This window comes from Podarcis melisellensis (genome assembly GCF_964234715.1).
Source record: "Podarcis melisellensis genome assembly, chromosome: 18".
NCBI lineage: Eukaryota > Metazoa > Chordata > Lepidosauria > Squamata > Lacertidae > Podarcis > Podarcis melisellensis.
In genome coordinates, this window is record NC_138536.1 from 1,819,904 (window position 1) to 1,834,289 (window position 14,386).

The window sequence follows — 14,386 nt, forward strand, 5'->3', positions numbered from 1 at the left end:
TATATCGCTATTCTCCCTGACTCCCCGCTGCTGCTGCTGCCTCTCCCCCCCCCCCCGCCGCCCACCTCCCAGCACTCCCCTTTCCCTGTCGTGTGTGTGAGAGAGAAAGGAAGGGGGGAGAGGGGGAGGGAGAGGGGGGGCCCCACATCCTTGTCGCTGGTCGATGCCTTCTACAAGAGGCAGAAATCACATTCATAATAGGCACCAGAGAAGCCACAGTGAGGCTGGCAGGTGGGCGCTCGTTAAGAGCACGCTGGGCAGGTTGTGTGTGTGTGTGTGTGTGTGTGTGTGTGTGTGTGTGTGTGTGTGCTTGGGGGTGGTGTCGGTGGACGGGGGGAGGGGGCGGACAGACCGTAGCTGGGCGCCGTGACGTCAAGGCGAGAGGGAGGCTGAGCCGAGGAGCAGAGCCGCGCGATTCGCAGCCACGGCGGACACGAGAGGAGGAGAAAAGCGAGCCAGCGAGAGAGACCAGCCACAGCCGAGAGCCGAGAGGAAAGGAGCGCCCATCCCCGCAGCTTTGGGCAGGAGGGGGGGTGGGGACCCGCCGCCGCGGCCCCTGAACACCATCCGCTCCTCCGCCTGCGCGCGCGCCCAGAAGAGATCCGGATGGAGATCTCCTGAGATGGATCGGGATTAAGGCGGCGGGGGACACAGGAGGAGGGAGGAGGAGGAGGAGGGAGGAGGAGGCGGAGATCCAGGAGGAGGAGGGGGAGGGGGAGGGGGAGGAGGAGGAGGGATCGCCTGGCCGGGGGAGAGCGAGCGAGCGATGGAGTTGAGCCTCGACGGGCTCGGCAGCCTCCACCAGGCCGGGGAGCTCTTGAGCCCCGCCGGGGCGCACGCCAGGCAGCCTCCGCCTCCTCCGCCGCCGCCTCCCCCTCCGCCTCCTCCCCCGTCGGCGCACCGCAACCTCGTCTCCTCGCACGGCCGGCCGGCCATGGTCTCCAGCATGGCGTCCATCCTCGACGGGGCGGGAGACTACCGGCCGGAGCACACCTTGGGCGGCCCTCTCCACCCGGCAATGAGCATGGCTTGCGAGTCGCCCTCGGGGATGAGCACCTACACGACTCTGACGCCCCTGCAGCACCTGCCGCCCATCTCCACCGTCTCCGAGAAGTTCCACCACCATCACCACCCTCACCACCACCCGCACCACCACCCGCACCACCCGCCGCACCACCAGCGGCTCTCCGGGAGCGTCAGCGGCAGCTTCACCCTCATGCGCGAGGAGCGCAGCTTGGCCGCCTCCATGGGGAACTTGTACGGCCACTACCCGAAGGACATGCCGTCTATGGGGCAGGCCCTGTCGCCCCTCTCCAACGGCCTGAGCCTACACAACGGGCAGCAGTCGCTGGCCCCCTACGGCCCCGGCGCCCACCTGGCCGGAGACAAGTTACTTTCGCCCAACGGCTTCGACCCTCACATGCTCTCCAGGAGCGAGGAGCACCTGGCGCGGGGTCTGGGGGCTCCGGGCTCCGGCATGATGCCCTCCCTCAACGGCATGCACCCCCACGGAGGGCACCCCCACGGGCAAGCCAACGGCGCCCTGCTGGGCGAGCGGGAGAGGCAAGGCTCGTCCGCGTCGGGCTCGCAAGGCGGCGGTTCCGGGCAGGTGGAAGAAATCAACACCAAGGAAGTGGCGCAGCGGATCACGGCCGAGCTGAAGCGCTACAGCATCCCGCAGGCCATCTTCGCCCAGCGGATCCTGTGTCGCTCGCAGGGCACCCTCTCCGACCTCTTGAGGAACCCCAAGCCGTGGAGTAAGCTGAAGTCCGGGCGGGAGACCTTCCGACGGATGTGGAAATGGTTGCAAGAACCCGAGTTCCAGAGGATGTCTGCCTTGAGGCTGGCGGGTAGGTGGCTTCGCGTTAGGGACTAGAAACTGCGTGGTGGGGTCCGGAGAGGGGTGCGGGGCGGGAGCCAAACAGCTGTAAATTGCACAGGCGCGCACACATACACACACACACTTGGCAACCTGGACTCTCCACTTTGACGCGCGCCTCTCTGGGAGAGGGAACACGGTCGTCTGAACGCCCTCGGGGAATGTCATAGGCGGGTGGGGGTGAGAGAGAAAGAATGGAAAGGGGGGTGTCTAGGGGAAGAAGCGGAGAAATCATTGGGGAGCGGGAGGGGTGTTCTTGTGAAAGGAAAGAGACAGGAACTCCCGCCCCTACAAGAAAAGTGTGATTTACAGGTGTGTGGGTCAGGATGCGTGTACGCTGCTTCGCGGCCCCGACCCTCAGGGAAAGTGGCTGGCGTGTGTGAGGATCAGCTCCGGCGGAGGTGACACCCCCTCCTCATCCCCTCTTGACGGCATAACTATTTTTATCGCCTCAATTTGCTAGGGTATTGGGAGGGAAGGTCTGTTCACACGTTCCACCCCTGCCCGTTGCCGCGTGTCGAGAAAGGGAGCGGCGGCGTTCCAGGGCAAAGGTGGGGGGAGATGCGCAAGGCACGGTCGATGTTTATTCACTCTTGCGCTCCCCGCCCCCGGTTTTCTGCACAATATACATTGGGGCCTATTCCTCTCTCCTTTCTGTCTATGAATCGTCCTGATCGGTGGCTGCAGGGAGCATCTGGGGACAATTGCAGCGCCCTAGGGTCTCTGCCTACTCAGGAGTAAGCCCACTTGGGTTGAATGGGCCTTACTCCCGGGGCAAGAGAGCGAGGGAACTTCTTTTGTTCATCCCTGCTCAGAATAGACCCGCTGAATTTAAAAGGGCACGGCCAACTTGGGCGCGCTCATTTAAACGCCCCTTCTCTGATTCAGCTACAACCCTGAATATTTTATCCCAGAATTGGTGGTGAATATAATGCCTGGTGTGAGCCACGTGTTTAACGCGCAGGCACAGCGTTCCGACGTGCGCAAGAGCAGAATCCGGGTGCTAGCTAAGGCAAGAGCGAAGCATTATCCGTTTTCTACTTCGGTTAGACACACACACACAGAGGGAGACACGCGTCGGTCCATCCATCTATGCAAACGTTTTAGGACACTGGGCCGCCTCTGTCCTACCTCATGGGGTTGTCGTTGAGGATTAAATGAGGCGGGAGAGAGAACCACGTAGGCCACTTTGAGAGCGAAATCCTGCTCAGAAGGATACCCATTGAAACGAACCAAGGCCTAAACTAGGCACGTCTATCCGTGTCCATTAGTTTACACAGAGCAGTGCGTAACCGTTGAAGGCAAAACCCATTGAAACGCATGGGGTCCACTGGTCTCAGTGAGACTCTAAGCAGGACAGAGCACTTTATGGAGTACCAGGCGCGCGCACGATCCGCTTTGCAACGAGGAGCTCATCCTGCGATGCCCACAGACGGATGGGGGAATAGGCAGTTTCAGAATCCAGAAGGTTCAAGGAGGAAAAAGAGAGAAGGCGGGGGCGAGAGAGGACGCGCGGGTCTCTGACTGCAAGGAACTTGCAAAGTCTAAAATCCGCAGTTGCCTCAGGGATCAATACAGTTGAATGCGCTTATTTACACTACTCTGTGATCCGTTATATGTATACATGAATGGGACTTGCTGATGAAGGGCATGTAATAATAATAATAATAATAATAATAATAATAATAATAATAATAATAATAATAAATACATCTGAAGGCAGCCCTGTATCGGAAAGCTTTTAATGCTTGGTGTTTTCCTATATTTTTATGTATGCTGTAAGCCGCCTAGAGTGGCTGGGTATAATAATCCTATAATAATAATAATAATAATAATAATAATAATAATAATAATAATAATAGGCATTATCTGACTAATTGCCCCAGCCACTCTGGTCTGCTTCCAACAGAATATTAAAAACATAATTAATATTAATATTAATAATGGGCAAATGAATGAACACGCTTAACCTACAGAGAAGGAATTCTCCTCCGCCTTACTCATTCTCTCATTCTCTCCTTCCCCTTATCCATCTGAACGTTTATTCTATCTGTCCATCTCTCGCCGGCCGAAAGGTCGCCTTTAAACAGATATGATTCTTTAACTGGCCCTATTAATTAATAAATGAATCCCGAAACGGAATCCCCCTTGCTCACCCTGTCTGGTGGCACACTTGTCAATCGTGCGCGCGCGCACAGATTATATGCGGTCTTGACAACTTGGCATCTGCGTCTCGTTCACAGCCGATTTTCGCTGATCAATGGGTGTAAAGGAAAACGTGGGCGTGTGTGGTGTCTTTAAAATGCCGTTTCGTTTTAAGCGATTTTAATATTTTTAATATATATATATATATTTATATATATATAAATATATATATATATATTTATATATAAAGTTCAAGAGGTCAAGACACAAAGACTTTAGCAACTAATCCACACCTAATGACCCACCTAAGTGGTACTCAGGATATCACTCAAGAAATCACTCAAGATATCCCTCAAGTAATTAAGGAACAAAAGAAGAAAAGGCACACTAGCCTGGGAACTTCCTCTCTGCCCAGAACATTGGAGGCTATACACCACACCCCCTCAACAGTATTTATAGGAACTCAAACACTGAGATCCTGCTCTGTTCCAGTAACAAGAAGCCGAAAGCACCAGCCTGAAGATGACGAGTGAGACCTCGTCGAAACGTCGCCTAGACACCCCAACTTTTACACGGGAAGACACCCGAGGACACCAAAACCTGCATTCCTGTACCCGTGAAAATCTACGAAAGCATATATTTATTTATTATATATAAACACACACTTCCACAGGGTCTACTCTGAGCAGGGCACAACACTAGATATTATTATTTGCATTCCTTACGGCTCCTTCACCATTATATATAGTAAGGAACGCAAATAATAATATCTGGTGTTGCGCCCTGCTCAGAGTAGACCCTAAGGGACACGAACAACGAATGTCAACTCCAACTAAATTACATTAAAAGTAGGAACCCTTGAAATCGATAGGCCTAAAATCTTTTCGCCCGTGCATTTCAGTCTGAGCCAACCCATAAGGCAATTTTTCTTGATGGGAGTATGCAGAAATTGTGAAACTTACTGGAAGAAACCAAGAAGAGAGACTTTTCAATATGAGAATGGGGGAAAATTTACTAGCTAGCTGAAGATGCGTTGTAGACAACTTAGAACATTAGCAGGATCGACATAAAAATGTCCAGTAAGAAATAATGAAAAGGGAATACGAAGGGGAAATTAGTAAACCGGCTTAAACTGGATTAATAATAATAATAATAATAATAATAATAATATATTTGTATGCCACCCATCTGATATAAACCAAGTAACCGCAGAAAGGAGGGGAGCAAAGTCGAGGGAAATGCAGATTGATTATGTAAAGATTTTGGGGGGTGTCTTAAAAAATGAGAAAATGAAAAATTAAATTTTAAAAAAGACAATTTTGACACCCCTTTGATAACTGCGGCCTGGGGCAGAGCAAACCCATTGAAAGGGAGGGAGAAGAGGAAGTCAGTCAAGTCAATGGGTCTACCGGCTACTCTGAGCAGAATTCAGCCAAATCATTTCAGCCAATAGTAGCCGCTACTCCTTTGAGGGTTTCCGGAGCTGCAAGGAAAATAATGTGGATTTCTAATAAAAGGCGAGGGTTTTAAAAATAAATGCGTGGATTGATTAAATGCTGAACACTTTGCGGATTCTGAAACCATCATTTTTTAAAAACAAACAAGGAGCCAAACATTGAGGAATAGGTTGATAGCTTCGAAGATGGAGATGGCGGAATCTGGATCTTAATATCTGTGGTTAGAGAGGCAGCCGAATCGGTGCCCTAAGGAACGCTTAGCAATAGGCGTGGAAGGGCGAGGGAGAATTTAAGGGCTTTGAAAAGTTGAGGGATACCCCTGCCTAGAGGGCTACCTCTGTACCCCACCCCCGTGTGGAATTTCCACCCGTGACTTCAGAGGAAATAAATGGCTGGTTTGGGCGCAGAGTCAGCCCCAAAAACCCATTATTTCCTCCAGTTTCCTGTTTCCAACTCTGGTCAGTGCATTCTTCCGACCAGGGAAGGTCTAGGGGGACAGCCATAGTTTGATTGATTGATTGATTGATTGATGGTACGCCTCAAAACCTACCATGGCATCGCCAGTGAACACTGTCGCGTGTGCGCCAGTTTGGACACGGTGGCCCCTTCCACTGACAGGCCTGAAGAAGACAATAAGGGTTCTGCCGGATCAGGCCAGTGGCGAGCCCAGATTGTTGTTTAGTCGTTTCGTCGTGTCCCCCTCTTTGTGACCCCCTGGACCAGAGCACGCCAGGCCCTCCTGTCTTCCACTGCCTCCCGCAGTTGGGTCAAACTCATGCTGGTAGCTTCGAGAACACTGTCCCACCATCTCGTCCTCTGTCGTCCCCTTCTCCTTCTGCCCTCCATCTTTCCCAACATCAGGGTCTTTTCCAGGGAGTCTTCTCTTCTCATGAGGTGGCCAAAGTCTTGGAGCCTCAGCTTCAGGATCTGTCCTTCCGGTGAGCACTCAGGCCTGATTTCCTTCAGAATGGAGAGGTTTGTTCTTCTTGCAGTCCATGGGACTCTCAAGAGTCTCCTTCAGCACCAGAATTCAAAAGCATCCATTCTTCGGCGATCAGCCTTCTTGAAGGTCCAGCTTCCATACATCACTACTGGGAAAACCAGAGCTTGAACTATACGGACCTTTGTTGGCAAGGTGATGTCTTTGCTTTCTAAACGCTGCTGCTTCCTTAACCCCTCGAGTTTGCCTAGCCCCCTTTTCCAGTGCTCCGCAGAATCTTGTGGCCGCGAGTCCCGCGGGCTCAGCCTCTTCCCCGGGTGAAGGACGCTCTCCTCGGGCCTGAGCCGGAGGGAGATGTCGGTCGCAAGGGGAGCATTCAAAGCACTTGGGACCCGACCACCCGCCCTCCCTGCCCGCCCCCTTTCTCTTACCCATATTTCTGCTGCTTTTAATCCTCCTTTTCCCAGTCCATATTTCATTATTTCCTTCCATCCAACCCTCGATTTCTCTTCTCCTCCCTCCTTTCTCAGTCTCTCCTTCCTCGACCTCCCTCCATCCGTCCCTTCCTAAACTCATATGCATATAAGATGGAGCCATTTTTATTATCCCACCTCTCCTGGATGTTGCTGAATAGGTCAAAATCAGCTGATCTCAGTGACCTCTCCCCCCCATCGCCGCTCGACCCCCTCCTTTCCTCCCCCCCCTCTCCCTCGCAGGCGGATCGATAGTATAGCTCCTTCATTTTTACAAATGGCGGCGAGGATCAATTATCTATAACCGAGGCAACGCGGCTCAGATAGGGAGAGACCCTAGTAAACAGACCCTTTTGTGGGCGAAGGGTTCTGTTTCCTGTCCCATCCGGCTGAATTCGGATTCGGAGAGGGCTCTGTGTGAATGGAATCGCGCGCAAAAACGCACACACACACACAAACAACACAACCCTTCAAGGCTTTTTGATGAGGACTGTACGAAAATATTGTCAGCCAGACCTTACTAACGCGCTGCTTTGGGGAAAGATCGGCACACCGGAGCGACTCCGTTTACACGGAGCTTGATCCTACTAGGCGCAATCCGGTGTTTGTTTTAATTTAAAATAGCGTGGGTAGAAGGGAGGTTTGCTACCTGTTATTTACCCAGACCGAAGTCCAACCCACCCACCCCCCGCTCCGCCCGTTGCCAATCTGGAAAACACACGAAACGAATAGCCCCCAGTCTCTCTTTTTTTATTATCCCTGGAATCTAGTGTTCAAAGATAGACTGCGATGGACGGGGGAGGTTCAATCTTTTTCGCCTTTGCTTACTCCTCCGTGACTTTGCTTTCTCTTTTTTCCCCAATTTTTAAAATTAATTTTCACAAAATTATAAAGGAACAACACACACACACACAAAGAAACATAAATCATAACCTTATTAAAATTACACTTATTAACATTGTTAAGTGACTTCCTTGCTTCCCCTTGGTTGAATTTCCATAATATCCTTATAACGGCTTTCCAAATCCTAATTCTTATATACTTAACTTAGTCCATTAACATATATCTTTTCAATTCAAAATTGTACATATTAAACATCACTTAACGTATATAAATCCCTAAGCCAATCTGTTGCCTGCAAGCTATTTCCAATTAGTTTAATTTAACAAATTTAGCTAAATAATTGTTGAATTTTGTCCATTCTTCCTGATACTCCTCCTCCTTCTGGTCGCGGACTCTTCTGGCTAAATCGGCCAGCTCCGAAAAATCTATCATCTTCATCTGCCATTCTTCCACCTTTGGTAATACTTGGGTTTTCCACTTTTTAGCTAATAAAATCTGAGCAGCAGTTGTGCCACACAAAAATAATTTAACATCTTTTCTTGGGCAACTCCAAACCTGTTATTCCAAGAAGAAAGGCCTCTGGTTTCTTTATAAATGTATATTTCAACATTTCCCCCCCCCCCAGTTCATTATAAATCTTTTCCCAGAAGTCTTTCACCTTGGGGCAGGTCCAATGACTTTGCTTTCCCTTCTCTCCCGGTTAGTCCAACATCACATGGTGGTGAGTTCCGCAGATAATGAGTGTGTGTGTTGTGGTTTAATGAGTCGAGGAGTGTTTAATGAGTGTTGCGGTTTAATGAGCCTGGTTCCCTGTAGCTTTGCTTCTCGCAGGGAGGGAATCGCCAGAAGGCCCTCGGCGCTGGACCTCAGTGTCCGAGCTGAACGATGGGGGTGGAGATGCTCCTTCAGATATACTGGGCCGTTTAGGACTTTCAGGGTCAGCACCAACACTTTGAATTGTGCTCAGAAACGTACTGGGAGCCAATGTAGGTCTTTCAGGACCGGTGTTATGTGATCTCGGCGGCCGCCCCCAGTCCCCAGTCTGGCTGCTGCATTCTGGATTAATTGTAGTTTCCGGGTCACCTTCAAAGGTAGCCCCACATAGAGCACACTGCAGTAGTCCAAGCGGGAGATAACTAGAGCATGCACCACTCTGGTGAGACAATCCGCGGGCAGGTAGGGTCTCATCCTGTGTACCAGGTGGAGTTGGTAGACAGCTGCCCTGGATACAGAACTGACCTGCACCTCCATGGACTGCTGTGAGTCCAGAATGACTCCCAGGCTGCGCACCTGGTCCTTCAGGGGCACAGTTACCCCATTCATGACCAGGGAGTCCTCCACACCAGCCTGCCCTCTGTCCCCCCAAAACAGTACTTCTGTCTTGTCAGGATTCAACCTCAATCCAAAGACTGTGCCACTCCAGAAGTTCCGGAGGCGCTACAACTCCAACTTCTGGTTTCACTCGCTCAGTCTGTTGGGAGTTGGATAATGCACCATCTCCTGTCAGCGATTATCACAGAATCACAGGGTGGCAAGAGTTGGAAGGCACTGCACCCTCTGAAGGGCATCTAGTCTGACCCCCTTGCAAATGCAGGAATATTTCGCCCAAGGCGGGACTCGAACCCAGAGCCCTGAAATGACGAGGAGGATTGGAGAATGCTGATGAGTTCTCCTGTCACCTAGACATGAATTTCCTGACAGGATTTGAGATATAAGCAGTGGATTAGTGAAAGAATTAAACGGCACTGGAGTTAAGATAGCGAAAACGTATTTTTATTATTGTGATGTTTTTTGTGGTTTTATATATCTTGGTTTTATTCTGTGAACCGCCCTGAGACCCCACCAGGTGTTTAATATATATATATTTAAGAGTATGATTTAGTTGGGAACACATAATAATGCATTTAGCATATATACTTTTTAAGAGTATGATTTAGTTGGGAACACAATCATAATAATGCATTTAGCATATTGCCTTTGAGACCTGAAAGATGATCCAAAAAGCTGACAATGTTGTTGGGGTTTTTTTTTAAGCCATAGGATACTGAAATATAAACCAGAACACCATTAAAACAACAAGAGGTAGTTGTTAAAACATTATAAACTCAGGAAGATAAAAACAGATCATAACCTCAGCAAAAATGCCACCTATGTAAAAAATTCCACCGAGCTAAAATCTATAGAGACTACTGCTAATGCATTGCAGCGCTAATGTAGTCGGTTGCTTTTTCCAAAATGTTTGAATGCATGGGAGAGGGTTCAAGTATGATTCAGCTCAAGCAAACCACTTTGGAATCCCATAGAGTTTAAAGGAAGCCTTCTGGGATATAATGGGCCTGCTCCCATTATAATAGAATTATATACAAAGAGTTATTATGGGCCACTAACTCTCGCATGGCACTGTGGGTTAAACCATAGAGCCTAGGGCTTGCCGATCAGAAGGTTGGTGGTTCGAATCCCCGCAATGACGGGGTGAGCTCCCGTTGCTCGGTCCCTGCTCCTGCCAACCTAGCAGTTCGAAAGCACGTCAAAGTGCAAGTAGATCAATAGGTACCACTCCGGCGGGAAGGTAAACGGCATTTCCGTGCGCTGCTCTGATTCGCCAGAAGCGGCTTAGTCCTGCTGGCCACATGACCCGGAAGCTGTACTCCGGCTCCTTTGGCCAGTAAAGCGAGATGAGCGCCGCAACCCCAGAGTGGGTCATGACTGGACCTAATGGTCAGGGGTCCCTTTACCTTTACCTCCACTCAAAGTGGACCCATTGAAATGAGCGGACCTCAGTTAGCCATGTCAGCGAATGCTGGATGCAACCCCAGGTACCTAACTTGACTAAAGAGCCATTGGAATGAATGGGCAGCACTAACTGAGCTCCATTGATTTCAAAGGAGGGAAACAGGAAGCAGCCTGGGGTCATTGTGGACTCACAGCCGTCCATGGAGGCGCAGGTCAATTCTGTGTCCAGGGCAGCTGTCTACCAGCTCCATCGGGTATGTAGGATGAGACCCTCCCTGTCCACAGACTGTCTCTCCAGAGTGGCGCATGCTCTGGTTATCTCCCGCTTGGACTACTGCCATGCGCTCTATGTGGGGCTGCCTTTGAAGGTGACCCGGAAACTGCAACTAATCCAGAATGCGGCAGCCAGACTGGGGACTGGGAGTGAAGACCATATAACCCCGGTCTTGAAGGACCTACATTGGCTCCCAGGACGTTTCCCAGCACCATTCAAAGGGTTGGTGCTGACCTTGAAAGCCCTAAACGGCCTCAGCCCAGTATCCCTGAAGGAGTGTCTCCACCCCCATCGTCCACCCCGGACACCTGGGTCCATCTCCCAAGGGCCTTCTGGCGGTTCCCTCCCTGCGAGAAGTGAGGTTACAGGGAAACAGGCAGAGGGCCTTCTCGGTGGTGGCGCCCGCCCTGTGGAACGCCCTCCGGTCAGATGTCAAGGAAATAAACAACTATCTGACTTTTAGAAGATATCTGAAGGCGGCGGGACGGGGGAAAGCAAATATTTATTAAACACGAACAAGAATAAAGAATTGGACTCGCCTTTTACATCTGAGTTTGGGCTTAATTGGGGGCTCTAGTAATTTAATTCAGAAGGGGCCAGGGAGCCTTTGTGTGTTGTTGTTGTTTTATTCTTGCAGATGTACTGAACCATAGTTCCAGAACTGCTTTCTGCCAATCCCTGTGTTGTGTGTTTATGTGAACTTGGCAGGTTCCCCTCACTCTCCCATTGTGTTCACAAGGGGTGGAACCTAATATGTATTAGATGATCATTATGATGAAGGATGCGGGTGGCACTGTGGGTTAAACCACAGAGCCTAGGGCTTGCTGATCATAAGGTCGGCAGTTCAAATCCCCGCGATGACGGGGTGAGCTCCCGTTGCTCGGTCCCTGCTCCTGCCAACCTAGCAGTTTGAAAGCACGTCAAAGTTCAAGTAGATAAATAGGTACCGCTCCGGCGGGAAGGTAAACGGCATTTCCGTGCGCTGCTCTGGTTCGCCAGAAGTGGCTTAGTCCTGCTGGCCACATGACCCGGAAGCTGTACACCGGCTCCCTCGGCCAATAAAGCGAGATGAGCGCCGCAACCCCAGAGTCGGTCATGACTGGACCTAATGGTCAGGGGTCCCTTTACCTTTACCTAGGAGGTGGCGATATATATTTACCCATCTTCAAGAAGTATCACAAGCAAAAGGGGGTTAAATAATAAAAACTCTGACCGCTAGAAGCTTGTAATTTAATTTATGTGATGGTACTGCACTGTTTCCCAAACCTGGGTCTCTGGCTGTTTTTAGACTACAATTCCCATCATCCCTGACTGCTGGTCTTGCTATCTGGGCATGATGGGAGTTGTAGTCCCCAAAAAACAGCCAGGGACGCAAGTTTGGGAATCGCTGCTCCACTGGTTAAAAGGTGTTTGAAATGCCACAGGTAGGATGCAATATTTATAGAGGTCTTCTTCCCCTTTTCTGTTTCTAGAATCCACTGATTCCCCTTTCAAAGAATAGTAAGTTGGAAGTACCATATTTTTCGCTCTATAAGACACACCAGACCACAAGACACACCTAGTTTTTGGAGGAGGAAAACAAGAAAAAAAATATTCTGAATCTCAGAAGCCAGAACAGCAAGAGGGATCGCTGCGCAGGGAAAGCAGCAATCCCTCTTGCTGTTCTGGCTTCTGGGATAGCTGCGCAGCCTGCATTCACTCCATAAGACACATTTCCCCTTACTTTTTAGGAGGGGAAAAGTGAGTCTTATAGAGCAAAAAATACGGTATGTGGACGGGTTGGGAGACAGAGGTGTCTTTTGAGGATAACAGTTGCCTCATTCAGATGGCAGGCCTGTGGACAGGATCATTAGAAAGCCTTGTTATCAGAGGAAGGTCATGTGGCTGGTCCTCAAGCGTGTTGGGTGCAAAACTGCAGACTTCCTTCGTCTGGGCAGGATAACAGTAGAGAACAAGGACTCCTTCTGAGACACAAGAGGCACCCTCTCCTAAGCGTGAAGCCATCCTGCCGCAGTTCTCCATGAATCTGAACGATCCAGTCACACAGGTTCCCTCGTTCCAGAAAATATTCAGCTTGAGGGGTGCATTTATCGCGATTTTAATATTCGGTTGGGGGCCACCCAGAGCAGGGTATAAATATTATTGTTGTTGTTGATGATGATGAATATTATTATTGGCTGGGACACGGATGGCGCTGTGGGTTAAACCACAGAGCCTAGGGTTTGCCGATCAGAAGGTCGGCGGTTCGAATCCCCACAATGACGGGGTGAGCTCCCGTTGCTCGGTCCCTGCTCCCGCCAACCTAGCAGTTCGAAAGCACATCAAAGTGCAAGTAGATAAATAGGTACCACTCCGGCGGGAAGGTAAACAGCGTTACCATGCGCTGCTCTGGTTCGCCAGAAGCGGCTTAATCCTGCTGGCCACATGACCCGGAAGCTGTACACCGGTTCCCTTGGCCAGTAAAGCAAGATGAGCGCCGCAACCCCAGTCGGCCATGACTGGACCTAATGGCCAGGGGTCCCTTTACCTAATATTATTATTGCGAGAGGAAGCAGCTTACAGCAGAGAAGGGTTGTTATTAGACAAATTTAGAGGGTCAGGTGGATATCAGCACCATGTTCGCAGACAGTTTTCTTCCCAATAACAATTGCTGAGAACAGCGTTGAAGAAATCTGATTGCTAGACGTGAGGAAAACAGGCTTTTCTTCTGGTCCAGCAAAGTTGCAGGTCCTTAAAGAATTTCAGAGGAGTTCTTCTCCCAGCAAAACCTCACACCTACGGAAATCTGAATCTTGACGCATGTGTGTATGTCCCTGTCTAGGACTTTGGAGACCAACCTTTTGAGATGTGTTGCTTTCTGACAGGAAAACTGTGATTTGTGTGGTTTCGGTCAGAAGGTGGATTGCAGACAGGAACATTTAATGGCAATGCCATTATTCCAATCTCTTACTTGCACCAAGAGTATCTCCTTACACCTAGTGCGGAGACCCCTAGACGCACTGGAGCCCACAGTCTCTCCAGCCAATGTGTTTACAAGATGGTTATGTCTCTGTAGATTTTCAAAGTAAGACATATACAGGCCCAATCCAGACCGTCCAAGTGTCCCCATTTCCCGGGAACTGTCCCAAATTTACAGAGTTATTTGTGGGGCCTGCCTGGTCTTTGTAAATGAGTAGAATGTGTCCTTTTATTTAAAATGCATCTCTGGGTTATTTGTGGGGCATAGGAATTTGTTCCTTTTTTTCCTTCCAAAATATAGTCGTCGTCCCCACAAGGTCTGAGGGACAGTGGGCTGGACCCCTGCTGAAAAAGTTTGCTGACCCCTGATTACTAGACCTTTAGAAGACATCTGAACGCAGCCCTGGATAGGGATTTTTTTTTATGTTTTGTTACGTTTTTATATATGTTGGAAGCTGCCCAGAGTGGCTGGGGCAACCCAATCAGATGGGCAGGGTATTAATAATAATAATAATAATAATAATAATAATAATAATAATAATAATAATAATAATAGTAAAAATAAATAAAATAAAATAATAAAATAAAATAAAATAAAATAAAATAACAATAATAAATAAAAACAGTTCTGGAATAGGATGTCCCTATTTTCGTCGGAGAAATGTCGGAGGCTCTGTTCTGATC

At 49.6% G+C, this 14,386-nt stretch overlaps 1 protein-coding gene across 1 annotated transcript in view; it reads left to right on the forward strand.

Annotated features, from left to right (window-relative positions):
* The first annotated feature begins 703 nt into the window (after positions 1-703).
* The window catches only part of ONECUT3 (one cut homeobox 3), a 70,452-nt gene continuing 56,769 nt past the window's right edge, over positions 704-14,386 (forward strand). Inside the window, exon 1 of the mRNA XM_081895693.1 lies at positions 704-1,850. Coding sequence (XP_081751819.1) covers positions 767-1,850 — 1,084 coding nt within the window. The 5' untranslated portion in view covers positions 704-766. The remainder of the gene's footprint in view (positions 1,851-14,386) is intronic.